Below are 16096 nucleotides of genomic sequence, written 5' to 3'. Positions count from 1 at the left end.
ATGATGTTCTGCACCTTTTTATCATATTGTAAATAATAAAACAAGACCCTGCTTAATGCTCCCTCGATTAATGCTAATTCGATATAATGCGGTCTGCTCAAAGCCTTAAAAAGAAAAAAAAAAAACTCAAAAGTTACGCTGATTGAAATTATCATGGTATTTCATTGATTCATATATAATACGATTACTCACAAATACAAACCAATCAGCAAAAGGTGGCAATTCGTCGTAGCCTAAATCTATGTTTGATGCAATTTTGGAAAAAATATATCATCATGGATACCATTGGCAATATCGACTTTGCTTGGCAAGAAATAACTGATAAATGCATTAACAGAGTGTGGAAAAAGTTATGGCTGAAGGTATCCAAGAATTCTCAATGACAAGAGCCTATCGCTGTATTGTTAGGTTGACCAAATTGCCAACCTAATCGATACAGCAGAACTAGATGTAGATGAGCAGGATATTGAAGTGTTACTGCAGGTTTCCAGTGAGAGCCTTACCAACAACAACCTTCAAGAACTGCAGAACAAGGAATTCATGTAGAACTGAAAAATGTGATTCTGAAAACAAAGAACTCAAAGAATTTCTCTACAGATTTCCTTAGTAAAATTTGGTAACAATAACCAAAATCGTTGATCAAATTGTAGCGAATGATCTGGATTTTGAAAAGAGTGCAAAAGCAAAACGAGGTGTCTTCGATGTGATCTTCTGCTACCAACATTTGCTTAAGGAAAGAAAAAAAGCAACAAATGAAACTACATGACTTTATTGAAAAAACAAGAATTTCAGAAAAGCCAGGACCTCCATCACAAAAAATGAACTTTACATTTCTGTGTGCATATGTTTGTGTTATTTTACATATATTATTATGCAAATTAATATAAAAAGAACTTAAAATTGAAGTAATATCTGTTTATTTTTGGTTATGTATTCCCCTTTCCCTATTTACTCTATGTTAAAATGACCTCGTTTAACACTGTTTCAGGATAAAGTTTCATATAGGCTTAAATTACACAAGAAAAGTATTGGAATTGGTTGCTAATGGTGAATGAACCTAATGTATTTAGTCATGCAACCTAAATACAGATGTCAACTGGATCATCCAAGTGTCATTTGGGAGAAAGTATGTATGGGTCATCTTGTTGAAAGAATTGATTGACAAGGAAGTTGTTCAAATTGTGCGACCACTATCAGTCACTGTTCATCAACTTGCTGAGTCTCTGCAGGATTGCAGTCTTGGCAGGGGTCCAGGGATGCAGGTCCAAGCAGTTCACACCCAGTTGGGTTACTTTAACTGTGAATCAAGCTTTATTTCTTGTGGTTTTTTTTGTGCATATTTTTGGGCTGATATTCATCTAGTTTATAGTTTGAACTTAAAATTCCAAATTATAACCTAAATACCTGCATTTGCAGCCCAATTAGGCAATGCTAATTTTTGACATGCGATGTTACTGTGTAGTAATTGATTTTCCTCAAAGCTTTGGGTACTGAAATCTTAGATAATAAATGAGAAAGGGTATGCAGATTTGTTAGCAAGTGTCAGGAGGGAAGAAGTCAAAATTACCCAAAAAACAAAATTATATAATTTATGAACAGCCCCTAAAGTGCTTCACTTTGCATGTAACCAAAGTGATAGTTATGCTTTTTTTGGGTTAGTTTCAAATGTTAAGTTAATTGTAAAATATTTCTTTAAGAAATGCTGTAAGTAGTAAGCAGGAGGAAAGGTTTAAGAAAACTAGCTGCAGGATATGCCGAGAAGGTATTATTACTGATGGAACTATCTTGAGGTGTAATATTTGTGACATGAAGATTGCTGTTGATGAAAAGCACAACTCAGAACATGTTAACAAGCGTATTTTTACTGTGAAAAATGTAAAGTGAAACAAATTAAAGCAAAAAAAAATAAGAAAAAACAAACTTTTATTTCAAAATCCTTAACATAAAATAATAACAATGCTGCTTCTAGAACCAAATTCTTTTAATCTTTAGTTACAACTTTCTTACATTCTGGGATCTCTGAGTAAGGTCAGTCATCCAAGTTTGAAAACTTTTTTGCAGAGATGGACTGGCAAAACCATTCCTGATGAAAGTATTTTAAGGAAATGTTATGTTCAACCAGTACATGAAAAAACAATCAGTAAGATAAAGGAATATTATTGAAGATAACCCTATTTTCTTTCTTGTAGACAAACAACAGATAACATGAAACAAATGGTTTTGAATATTTTAGTAGCCCCAATAACAGACCAACCAATGAATGCAATGCTCTTAAAGATATAAAAGTTGCAAAAGTGTGATGCTTCCCATGTAATGCAGCCATTTAATGTTTCCTGCATGAAGCTGTGGCTAGATGGCATTAATTAAATACCAAAATGTGCCACAAACCGCATATTCCCATTCAATCTACAACAATATTTTGCTTCATAGCAAAAGCAATGTGTCATCAAGTGTTATCATGCAAAAGGATCATTTTCCGTCATTTATTCACAGCTAATGGGCATTTTTGGTCCAGTGCATGCTTTAAACTGTAAAGCTGTTATCAATAGCATTCCCCTGTAACAGTTTCATTTGGTTTTAACACTGAAAGTATACTACTACTTCTTAATCCCACCAAATACTCAGCATAACCTTGCAACCACGAATATTCCACTTTGGTGTTGATGTTGACAGTTGGTCAGAGTCACATCATGATCTTTTGCATTTAGGATTATCTAAATAAACCCACTAGTAACAGTCTAATACAAAAAATTTTCTTTTTTTGTCTGGCAAGCAAGGACATGAAAATGTTTAATTGGTTTGCTATAACACTTTCAGACAATTCATGTGGCATCCATTTTCCTTCCTTCAGAACTTTTCCCATGACATGTAAATGTTCGATGACTGTTCTTTTGCATGTTCTAAAGTGGTTTGAGCTATGTCTTTGTCCAATAATAACTCACAATTTGGCATCTTGAAATGTTTTTAGAAGTCCCAAACATTTTTTGTCACTAACATCAAAATCACTACTCTTAAACTGTCTAAATCAATACTCACAAGTTTTAATTGATGGAAAAGAATGTCCATAAGCTTTGACAACCTTCTGGTGTCTATTTGCAATTGTTTTTCTCTTGTGAAAAAATAAAGTAACATGTGCCAAAAATGCTCTCTCGGAACTTCCATTTCAATACTTATATAAATCCGACTCTTAACTAGTCTTTGGTTTTTAACTTACTGAACATAAATATAATTCAGATTTCACCACTAAAATTTACAACTAGATCCCTCTTTTGAAAATCCTCAAAACTAATTCACACTCCTAAAATAGTATTATTTTATGTTTATGTTTAAATCTAAAATGCAGTTTTAGTCTATAATTTAGAATGTGAGATTTAATCGTGAGTTCTCATCAATGCTTGCCTTATACAGCAAATAAAATGCATATAAAAATAATTTTTTCTGTTTATGAAATTCTGCATGCATGTTAAAAAACCAATTTTCTAAACATAGTAAAAATGGCATTCATAAGATTTAAAAATAACAAAGTAAAAGTCTTTACTTGTTATTTTAACAAGATAATAGTATCTTGTTTTTGAACAAGATACTGTTATCTTGTTTTGACAGTAATATAAACATTTAAACTGCCTCTATTAAAAAATAGTTTTACTACTACTTTTTTCATCAATATGAATACATTTTATTATGACTGCATCACATATCAGAAATAATCAAAACACCCACAAAAAGCTATTAAAATGAGTTTAACAATCAGCCAAAGATTTGGAAATTATAGGTTATTTTTATACTACACTTCAATTTATCATATAAAATTTTAAGTTCACTGTCTGTCAGCATTTATTAACACTAATAGACAGTGCTCTTAAAGTTTAATCTGATAAGAATCTGGCATAAGAAGCTAATTATTTCTTTCATAATTCAATTTATTTATTAAATTCTTTGGTAATAAAGACAGATGATATTACAATCTTATAATAAATTTAATAATTAAAATAAACTTAGTGCCTGAAATAAATTGACTCAATACTACTTGACCAATACTTGACCAATTACAACCTCTATAAGTTAGAAAATCTATATATATAAAAACGAATGTATGTCTGTCTGTGTGTGTGTCTGTCCTTCATGCATTACCACACTATTTATCCGATTGCCATGAAACTTTGGGAAGTTGTTTAATACACTCCCGCGAAGGTTTGTGGCATATGTGAAGACCACTATTTCCCCCTTTCAAAAATATATTTATATATGGATTAAGGCTTTCATGTCCAACAGATGGCGCTAACTTCTGACAACCTAAGTTGGCTTTTCTGTGAGGCATTATGCTTTTCTGTTAGAATGAACTAAAGCAGATCATTTTCTATCTATCTATATAAATAAAATATAACGTTTGTTTGTTCCTACCGATTCCTTTTGAAATTTTGACACAACGTTGCATTCGAATACGCAAGTGTTTGTATATAATATACACGTCTAAATTCCCCCTACTGGGGGGAGATGGACGGGATTAAGGCTTACCGTGAAGAACTCGGCTTCTATTATACTATTTTACATGCGGTTTTTTGCGTTTTTGATTGCATTTTAATAGGTTACGTCAACAGAATATACACTAAAAAGGGATTTTTCGATATTTCCTTGCGACGGAGAGGGACAGGATTAAGGCTTACTGTGAAAAACTCCGACTTTTATTATACTATTTTAGATGCGTGTTTAATTGTGTTTTAATAGGGTACGTCAAGAGAATGTACACTAAGAAGGGATTTTTTGAAATTCCCCCCACGGGGAAGTGTTATCTATATATATTAAAACGAATGTGTCTGTCTGGCTGTCTGCAAGGGTGTTGCCAGCCAATGGGCCGGGGGGGGGCAAGATGATATAAATTGATAGGGGATATGAATTGTATGTAGGTAAAATAAAAACGATTTATAAATTTTAAGAAGCTTAAGAAGATTATTTTAATTAAAACATAATCTTCTTGGGTTTTTCGCGCGGGAATTATAAATGGGGCAATAAATGACTTAGCATTTAAATAATTTTTTTCGCATGTCTAGGTAGGGGCAACTGCCCCTCTGCCCTCCCTCTGGCGACGCCCTTGGTTGTCTGTCCTTCATGCATTACTACACCATTTATCCGATTGCCATGAAACTTTGGGAAGTTGTTTAATACACTCCCACAAAGGTTTCTGGCATATGTGAAGGCCACCATTTCCCTCCTTCCAAAAATATCTTTATATATGTATTTATGAACTGTTATTTGTAATAATTTTTGTTTAATCACTTTATTTTTGCTAATTATGTATTCACTTGACCTTTGTTAAAACTTTAACTGTATCTTAAACAACAACCGAAGTTGTATGAGGAAATTTGCCTATTTTACCGATCTAGGTATTCCCATTTCCAAATTTTAATATCAACTTAAAATGGTTTAAAGAGACGAATTAGAGTAGAAACGGTTTATTATCCAACTATCAGAAAACTGACATGCCAAGGAAAACAGAAAGGAGCAATTAAGTAATTAAATTAATTTGTAAAGGATTAAAAATATAAAAGTGGGAAACATCGCACCCCCCTTCCACGGCACCGAGTGTCACTTCTACAATGTTTACACATTAAACGAAGAACTTAGTCAAAGCAATCAATGAATAATGATGAGAGCTGTCACAAAACAAAGATGAGTCACATCAACAAGATGATGACTCTACAAAAGTTAGATGTCATTATCAAACAACAAAATAAAACAATCATCTCAGCTACGATGACGAAACCGCCAATAAATCATCACCCGATGACGACACTACCATATAAATCATCGTCTGATGACAAACTTTCTCGTGCTGGAAGTGTTTAAAAAGGGAGCTCCAACCCGATCAAAGAGTCAGATAGAAAGTCAGAGACAAGACTCAAGAAGTCTCAGCGTCAGAAAGAAAAAGTCAGACAAGAGAGTAGACCAGAAGCAGTAGTGAAAAGTAGTGAGAAGTAGTGAGAGAGAGACAGAGAGACATTTAACAGTGAGTTGAATCGATTTAAAAATTTGAATAATTCTTCGAATAAATTCGAAATCGAATAATTCTTTCGAATAATGATTTTTCCCATTTTTCTCAGCGAATTTGCAAGCATCGCCGACAGTTATGCCCCCCAAACGTCAATCGATTGGTCGATCTACATCTCAAGCACGAAAGAAAAAGGCATTACGAGCTTCAGAAACAGACGAGCAACGAGAATCGAGATTGGAAACCAATCGAGTACGCACTGCTCAAGCCCGTTCTTCTCAAACGAACGAGCAACGAGAATCGAGATTGGAAACCGATCGAGTACGCACTGCTCAAGCCCGTTCTTCTCAAACGAACGAGCAACGAGAATCGAGATTGGAAACCAATCGAGTACGCACTGCTCAAGCCCGTTCTTCTCAAACGAACGAGCAACGAGAATCAAGATTGGAAGCCGATCGAGTACATACTGCTCAAGCCCGCTCGAAGGAAACAATTGACCAACGGGGAGCAAGACTAGGAACGAATCGAGAACGCAATGTTCGATCCAGATGGACACTGCACGCTGATTTGAATCTTGCTGCGTTTCATTACGATGCTGATTATGATTACAGTCTTCATCGAAGTGTCGTTATTGAAAAAATGGACAAATTATGCAAATTTTGCCATGCTTTGAAATTCAAAAATGAAACTACAGGAATGTGCTGCGCAGGTGGAAAAGTGAAATTGCCAGAATTGCATTTACCACCCGAACCATTATCATCGTTGGTATCAGGTGACACAAGCCAGTCGAAACATTTCTTGGCAAACATACGCAAGTACAATTCATGTTTCCAAATGACATCGTTTGGTGCAACAGAAATCATACGTGACAATTACATGCCAACGTTCAAAGTGCAAGGGCAAATTTATCATCGTACTGGATCACTTCTACCACTGCCGGATGCAGATCACAAATTTCTCCAAATTTATTTCATGGGAGCCACTGATGAACAAGTTGATCAACGTTGTCGATTCAATACCGGCACTAATCGAGAAATTGTTGCTGCATTACAAAATTTATTCGATGAACATAACGAATTAGTTCGACTGTTCAGGACGGCCCTCGAGCGAATGCCAGCTGATGATTACGTAGTTGTCATTAGAGCTGACAAAACACCAGCCGGCCAACACGAAAGACAATACAACGCACCAACAATTGATGAAGTGGCGATCGTCATAGTTGGCGAAGAATTTAACTCGCGTGATATAGTTCTTCATCGCAGAGATGGTAATGTTCAGCGAGTCTCCGAAACTCATCGCTCATACGATGCATTGCAATATCCAATTTTATTCTGGCAAGGAGAAGATGGATATCATTTCAACATCAAAATGAGAAATCCACAAACAGATAGGGAGACCAATAAGAAAGTCAGTGCCATGAATTACTATTCTTATCGATTGATGATTCGTGAGAACACAGACAATCACATTTTGAAATGTCGGAAATTATTCCATCAATATGTTGTCGATATGTATGCAAAAATCGAGACTGAACGACTTCTTTTCATTCGACTGAATCAAACCAAGCTGCGCTCTGAAGAATATGTTCATTTACGCGATGCAATTGCTACTGATGGCAATCCCAACGAACTGGGAAAAATGGTCATACTGCCAGCTACATTCACAGGAAGCCCACGGCACATGCATGAATACGCACAAGATGCAATGACTTATGTTCGCGCATACGGCCGTCCAGATTTATTCGTAACATTCACATGCAATCCTACGTGGGAAGAAATTAAAGATCTTCTGTTGCCTGGACAATCGTCTTCGGATCGCCATGACATCATTGCACGTGTGTTCAAACAAAAATTGAAATCTATGATGGATTTCATTGTCAAACATCATGTTTTTGGAGAGACACGCTGTTGGATGTATTCCATTGAATGGCAGAAAAGAGGATTACCGCATGCACACATTTTGATTTGGCTGATCGACAAAATTACACCAGACAAAATTGATGAAGTCATCTCAGCAGAAATACCAGATGTCAACATTGATCCAGGCTTATTCGAAGTCGTTACCAACAACATGATTCATGGTCCATGCGGCGCGATCAACAACAATTCTCCGTGCATGAAGGATGGAAAATGCACGAAACGCTATCCACGAGACTTACACGCCGAAACTATCACTGGAAATGATGGATATCCACAATATCGTCGACGATCAACTGAAGATGGTGGCAAATTCATCACTCTAAAAGTACGCAACAATGAAATTGAAGTCGATAATCGTTGGGTTGTGCCGTATTCGCCATTACTCTCAAAGACTTTCAAAGCACACATCAATGTCGAATATTGTAGTTCAGTGAAATCGATCAAATACATTTGCAAATATGTCAACAAAGGAAGTGATATGGCAATTTTTGGAGTGGGAAATGCATCTGCACCAATCAATGAAATCGATCAATATGAATTGGGACGCTACATTAGTAGCAATGAAGCAGTTTGGCGTATTTTCTCATTTCCAATTCATGAACGTCATCCAACAGTTGTTCATTTGGCAGTACATCTTGAAAATGGACAGCGTGTGTATTTTACAATGGAGAATGTACATGCAAGAGCATTATCGCCACCGAAAACAATGTTAACTGCGTTCTTCTCATTGTGCACGGATGATTTGTTCGCAAAAACGCTACTTTACTCAGAAGTGCCAAAATACTACACATGGAATGCATCAGCGAAAAAGTTTCAACGTCGTAAACAGGGCAAACCAGTTGAAGGACATACGAATTTATATTCGTCCGACGCGTTAGGCCGTCTGTATACAGTTCATCCAAACAATCAAGAATGTTTTTACTTGCGATTACTGTTAGTTAACGTACGTGGACCGAAATCCTTCCAAGAACTGAGAACAGTAAATGGTGAAGTATGTGCGACCTATCGAGAGGCTTGCCAAGAATTAAATCTTCTTGAAAACGATGCACATTGGGACACAACACTCACTGATGCATCGAACACTGCTCAACCACAGCAAATACGCACGTTATTTGCGATAATATTGACAACGTGTTTCCCATCCAATCCGAAAGATCTTTGGGAAAAATACAAAGATTGCATGAGTGAAGACATCCTACATCGTTTGCGAGCAACGAATCAGAATCCGGACATGCAATTTACACCACACGTGTATAATGAGGCGTTGGTTTCGATCGAGGATAAATGTTTGGCAATCGCTAACAAAGGATTGGGGCAGTTGGGAATGTGTGCACCGAATCGATCTGTAAATGACACTTATGATCGTGATTTGCAACGTGAAACACACTTCGATGTCGATGATTTGGGTACATTTGTTGAAACGAATCTTCCAAAGTTGGTTTCAGAACAACGTGTTGTATATGACACAATAATGCAAGCAATTACATATCAAAGGGGCGGATTGTACTTCATAGATGCGCCCGGAGGTACAGGTAAAACTTTTCTCATTTCGCTAATTTTGGCAACCGTTCGATCACAGAATAAAATTGCACTGGCAATTGCATCATCTGGAATTGCGGCAACACTATTGGATGGTGGTCGAACAGCGCATTCAGCACTGAAGTTGCCATTGAATTTGCAAACCACTGAGACGCCAACATGCAATATCACCAAAAATTCCGGAATGGGCAAAGTTCTCCAAACATGTAAACTTATCATATGGGACGAATGCACAATGGCTCACAAAAAAGCATTGGAAGCGCTTGATCGTACACTGAAAGATTTGAGAGGAAATGGACAGCCCTTCGGGGGAGCACTCATTTTATTATCTGGTGATTTTCGACAAACTCTGCCAGTTATACCACGTTCAACACCCGCCGATGAACTTAATGCATGCCTCAAATCATCAGTTCTATGGCGACATGTAAAGAAATTGACTTTGAAAACCAATATGCGTGTTGAACTACAAAATGATGTATCCGCCGAACGTTTCGCAAAACAATTGCTGGATATTGGGAATGGGAAGATGGCAATAGACAGATCTACACAATGTATCACATTGCCAACAAACTTTTGTAAGATAACATCAACCAAAGACAAATTGATTCAAAAGGTTTTCCCAAATATCGCACGGAATTACAAAAATCATCAGTGGCTCAGTGCACGTGCTATATTAGCAGCTAAGAACAACGATGTCAATGACATCAACTTCAGCATTCAAAACAGAATACCAGGCGAAGCAACAACGTATAAGTCCATCGACACTGTTATAAATCAAGACGAAGTTGTCAATTACCCAACAGAATTCTTGAATTCACTAGATTTGCCAGGAATGCCACCGCACATTTTAACATTGAAAATTGGTGTGCCTATCATTCTTCTTCGAAACATCAATCCACCACGACTTTGCAACGGTACAATACTTTCGGTGAAAAAGATGATGAACAATGTCATCGAAGCTACAATTTTAAATGGGAAATTCAAGGGGGAAGATGTACTGTTGCCATGTATTCCAATGATCCCAACAGATATGCCATTTGAATTCAAACGTTTGCAGTTTCCGGTGCGAATCACTTTTGCAATGACATCAACAAAGCACAGGGACAATCGTTGCAAGTGTGTGGGCTAGATTTGAAGAATCCGTGCTTCTCACATGGACAACTGTATGTGGCCAGCTCACGCGTCGGAAAACCTTCTGATTTATTCGTGTACGCACCAGACAGAAAAACAAAAAATATCGTGTATCCACAAGCACTCCAATAAATAAATAGAATTGAAACGACACTTTGAAATGTTTTCCCGATGAAATTAATATAATAATAATAATAATAATAAGTTTCAGTAAAAATAATAAAATGTAAATTGAATTTTATTATAACAAGTTTGCTTGAATTTCCTGTCTTCTGAAATCGCAGCAACGCGCGACGGCTAAGCTAGTACATTAAATAAATAAATAACTGATATTTTCAGGAAGTCAACTTTTTACCATATTTTTGTGAAATGACTGGCATGCCAGTCTATCCAGGGAAACCACAAAATCAGGTATTTCTATACTGTAAAAACTGACATGCCAGTTTAAGTGAGGTTATACATCCCTCTCTAGAGAACACATTAAAAAACTAACAAGTTTTTATTTTAAAACTGTGAAACTGTCAGCATCACATCAAAAACTAAAATGATTTCTTCATTTTGTCTTCTTTTTAATGACTGGAAAATTCCTGGAAAGTGCTTTTTTTGCATGTATTTGTTATTTCATTCAAAAATGGAAAAATAAAAATATTAAATTTAAGAAACTCACTGTAAATTATCTCAGCTTATATCAATTATCATAGGCTTTGTGTGAAATTTGAGAGAAAGATGTTATTTTTAAGGTCAGGATAGATGGTCAGTGTAGCCCATACTGACCATCTACCCTGACCTTACTACTTACTAATACTACTATTGATATCAATAAGTCACTAATTGTTTTATTGTCTTGTAAATGAAAACTCTCCTCCTGATTTTAAGTAAGTCAAATTACATTATTATTTTATTGTACTTGGAAGAATGTTTTCTTTAATGTTTAATTAACAAATAGCTTTGTTAGATCTGATTAATTTTATATTTTAGGTGCAGTTTAACCAGCATGCTGATCTCTCCCGTTTTTATGTGGTATGCCAGTCATTCTGCAAAAATATGGCATTAAATAAAAGAAATATTTTATATCAAAATCCTACCATTTTCAGTTTAAAATCTAAACTAAGGATGGTCAAATTTTGACCAAAAAATATGAAAAGAACTGTAAGATAATCCAGTTTCTTGAGATAAACTCTTTATAAGCAAGTTTTACACAATCTTTAAACATGTCTGAATGCTCTCATCAGATAAAAATTGATAGTTTTTTTATGCACAAATCCCAAGAACCATTACTTATTGAAAAGTTTGTAAATATGGATAATATGGGATGTTTTTGCATAAACCACTGCCTTAATTTTCAGTCTGTTTTTGCTTTATAAAACTTTCCATTATGATAATTCTCTGTTCAATAGTACAAGGCATTTCCAATTATCACAACATTTAATTTAAATAACTACAATAAAATAACACTACAGTAGAGTCCCACTAGTCCAAACACTGTTAATACAAATGTCTGCCTAATCCGAACATGTTCCAGTTGGAGGAGAGGAAATTTTTTAGCTTGCAAAATATACGTTTTTTTTGTATTTTCCAATTGAATTTAAGTGGTATTAATGGTACAAAAAGATTTAGAATTCCACAACAAAAAAAAATTGTATTTTATTGTAGTGCTGTATTAATACTGTACAAAATTAATAAATCAGTGTTTGACATGGCCTATTAAAACAGCAGATCTATACTGTACTTACACAAAAAAACAGAAACAAAAGTCATTGATGGTGTTGGATCTATATAAACCGGACCTGTTTCACTGCTTCCTTCTGCATTATTTCAATTATTCGGCTAATCCAAACAGGATTCGGTCCCAATTAGTTCAGACTAGTGAGATTCTACTGTATTTGGGGAGTTGTGACAGATTGAGTCAAGTGACATTGGCTTGTACTATTGCAAAATCAGATTTGTGATGTCACCAAAATCCTCATTACTTCTCATGAACAAACTTTCAATTTGACCACCATTTATAAATAAAGATCTTGAAATCTAACATTTCATTATTTTTAATTAATTTTTACAAAAAAATTATATTAGAATGAATTCTGAATTAAATTATATAATAGTTCTGTTAATAAAGTATTTTTGTTAATGTGAATAAATTGACTAAATTTTGTAATTCAATAAATTTGTCTTACCCATCCATTGGGACCAAAGCAATGGCTCTTGGTTGATCTAAATCTTTCCAAAATAATACTTTTCTATAACTTCCATCTAAGTTGCTTACTTCAATACGATTGGTATCTGAATCTGTCCAATATAATTTCTTGCCTAACCAATCACAAGCAAGTCCATCTGGAGATAACAGTCCTGTTGTAATTATATCTCGTTCTGATTTAGAATTATTAATTGACATTCCCTTGATCATCTCAAGCCCAAAATCAGTCCAGAAGATAAGACCTTCAGCATAATAAAAATCCAATGCAGCTGCATCTTCAAGATGACTGATCAACACACTTGAAGAATTTGGTCTTCGAGCTTCAATATCTACTAGACGAATATCCTTGCGATTTGCAAATAGAAGTAATGGCAAAGCTGTTTAGACAAAAAAAATGCATATGTTAATTTTACATTAACATTTAATGTACTTAATTTATTAAAAAGTATTATGCTAATTAGTTTAAATATTTGTCTAGAAATATTTCAACTTATCAGCAGTAAAAAACATTAAGTTAATATTAATAAAATATTAATATTTTTAGTTTTATAATGAGAGATAAACATTCATTTTACAACAGTTGAATTATCATCAAAATTAAGAATCTTTGTGATGAAACAAAAGAAAATGAGACATTGAAGAAAATAGAGTCTTCTTTATACTGTAAGGAAAACCTTCCTTATTGAACTACATTTTTGTTTTGAAAGTAAACAATATGTAAAAAACAAAAAAGAACTTTTTACCAATTCAAGCAATTCATTTTCTTCAACCAGCATTGAAAATTTCTTAGTCAAATAAAATGAATCTCCTGGAATGTACTTAAACTTTTCTGAAGTTAAATAGCAGGTTTCAAATTTTTGTTGATAAAATTCAAAAGGAAGATCAATCCAAAATTTCTTATAAAATAATAATAGTGAGCAGTCACATTGATGTTTAAGTGCTAAATATTTAAAATTAGTTAGATTGTATAAGAACAAATTTTTTTATATTTTAATTGGACATTCAAGTTTAGAGCAATATTCCCCAACTGTGAAGTATTTAAATTAAAAAGATTAATACTAGAGTAAATTTATTATTATTTTATAAATAGTTTTAAATCTTTTGTTACTTACAGGGTTCCTACTCAAATTTTTGTTTTAAATTCTATGACTTTTCCTGACCAACTTTGTACAAATTTCCTGACCCTCATGTCCCTTACAGTATGGCACAATGACAAAATAAAAAAGTATTTGATTTACTATGCACATATGTTTCCTCTCCAACATTTTAATTAGTTATTTTTTCTAATTAATATATTTTTATATAATTAGTATATATTTTTTATAATTGCAGAATTATTAAAATTAAAAACAAAATGTATTATTAAAATACTGTCATTAATCCACAACCATAAATCTACATGGCTTTGAAAAAAGAAAAAAAGCAATTACTTTTTATTATTCATTAACAAATTCTATATAATCCATGTACAAAAATATATATTTATTAAATTTATCTCTTAATAAATTTCCTGAACTTTATAAAATATTAATAAACTGGAAAAAATTCAGAAATTATTTTGTTATGCAATCAAAATTATTAAAATGAAAAATAAATAGTTTAAATGGTATTATTTATTATCATTTTGTGTACTTTGTAAATTTTTGTGTAAGTTTGGAAGAAATTTTGGATCCTGAAAATATTCTGCACCCCTTTTCCTAAGTTGTATTGCACCATATTGCTTCTTGCTGCCTGCAGACAGCTACACTTAGTCAAGCACTTGTCAGCAAAAAATCAACAAGGTAGCCAAAGAAGCAAATTCCCTGACTTTTTGACAATATTTAACAAATTCCCTGACATTCCATGACTTTTTCTGAACACTAATGAAAATCCCTGACTTTCCAGGTGTGTAGGAACCATGTACTTACTATTTTCATTAATCCAATTGTATATTTGAACTAGAAATTTTAAAAAATGTTTTAAATAATTGATATTTTGATCTATTTGGGATAAGTTACAGAAACAAATTCTATATATAAATCACAATTTAGACCTGCATTTATATAGATCTAAACTATGATTTGACATGTTATCAAATAGTTAACAATGAAGACTTGCTGATCCAGTATTAGATGTTTATCTATTAGTAGTGTAACTTGTATCTTAAACTAGTTCTCATTTCTTAAATTGTCCCTGAACATTTTCATTAATTTCTCTATAAGGAAAGTATCCAGTGTATTCATTATACTCCAGTAATTCCTTTATACTAGTGTACCATTATAAAGGAAAATGATACTATTATTTTCTTTTTGTTAATTTTTCTGTCCGATGGTGAGATTATTATTAACCAAATTGAAGACAAATCTGCCCAAAAAGGACTACCATTTATTTTGCGTTCCAGACAAAAAGACAATTAACAAAAAGAAATTTTAAATGTACCGTCGTCAGGGGGCAGCTTCAAAATCTACATTTTCCAGCACCTGTTCCAGTAGATAAAAAGCAGAAACACCCCACTGGCCAGATGGATGAATTGTAAAACATCTGTGTGTCACCGATTCCTTTTAGTTTTAACTGGATGTTTGTGTTTTTTTAAAGGACTTTTACCTCTGGCAGCATGAAGCCTAAAAAGGAAGGCCTGTCACCATGAATGTGTATGTGTATAGTCTGGAATGCAAAATAAATGGTGGTCCCTCTTGGGCAGACTTGTCTTCAATTTGGTTAATTATTATTTTCCTTTATACACTTCTTTATACAAGGTAACCATATAATATTTATGCTTCTAGCTTGTCAAAACATCAGATGTAATTATTATAATAATTTAACATATCCAGTCTATAATCAATATATTGTCAACATTATACATTACAGAACTATCTATCTAATTCATGTTCGTATCATCAATCATTTATTCTATTAATTGTATATGACTTTGTTGATAACGAAAAAAAAAAAAAAAACAGACTTTTTCACTAAATTTTCATTAAAAACTTCAATCCTGGAAGAAGCAATAAATATACAATTAAATTTGTTCCAATGAATGATCTGCTATGAAATCTGCACTTGACCTAGTATGTAAATATAGCTATGTTATTGAATATTTATACTAATCTTTATGCAGATTAAATTTATTTTTTAAACTGGTTATATGCCAGCATATATCTTAAACTGGTTAAATATCAGTACATATTTTATACTATACATTTCATATATTTGTAAAAAATTTCAAAGATTCAATCAGAAAAATTTCCCAAAATGACAACAAAAGTAGAGAAAAATTCTAAAATCAATACACAAATACCATCTTCAAATATACAAAAACCTAGAAATACAGGGTGTCCCAAAAAGATG

The 16096-nt window shown here is 33.6% G+C and overlaps 2 protein-coding genes across 2 annotated transcripts in view; one reads left to right on the top strand and one right to left on the bottom strand.

Annotated features, from left to right (window-relative positions):
- The window catches only part of arr (low-density lipoprotein receptor-related protein 6), an 80639-nt gene that overhangs the window by 52428 nt on the left and 12115 nt on the right, over nucleotides 1-16096 (bottom strand). The window contains 1 exon segment of the mRNA XM_067273665.1: nucleotides 12750-13146. Within this exon segment, the coding sequence (XP_067129766.1) occupies nucleotides 12750-13146 (397 nt within the window).
- Nucleotides 6092-10573, top strand: LOC136977938 (uncharacterized). Its single transcript, XM_067273552.1, has one exon. It carries the CDS (start codon nucleotides 6125-6127, stop codon nucleotides 10571-10573), a length of 4449 nt encoding a protein of 1482 aa, XP_067129653.1. The 5' UTR covers nucleotides 6092-6124.

The sequence above is a fragment of the Centruroides vittatus genome, unplaced genomic scaffold (genome assembly GCF_030686945.1).
Source record: "Centruroides vittatus isolate TY-2023 unplaced genomic scaffold, ASM3068694v2 contig_484, whole genome shotgun sequence".
NCBI classification, from domain to species: Eukaryota; Metazoa; Arthropoda; class Arachnida; order Scorpiones; family Buthidae; genus Centruroides; species Centruroides vittatus.
This window is presented reverse-complemented; position numbering and strand designations above follow the sequence as displayed.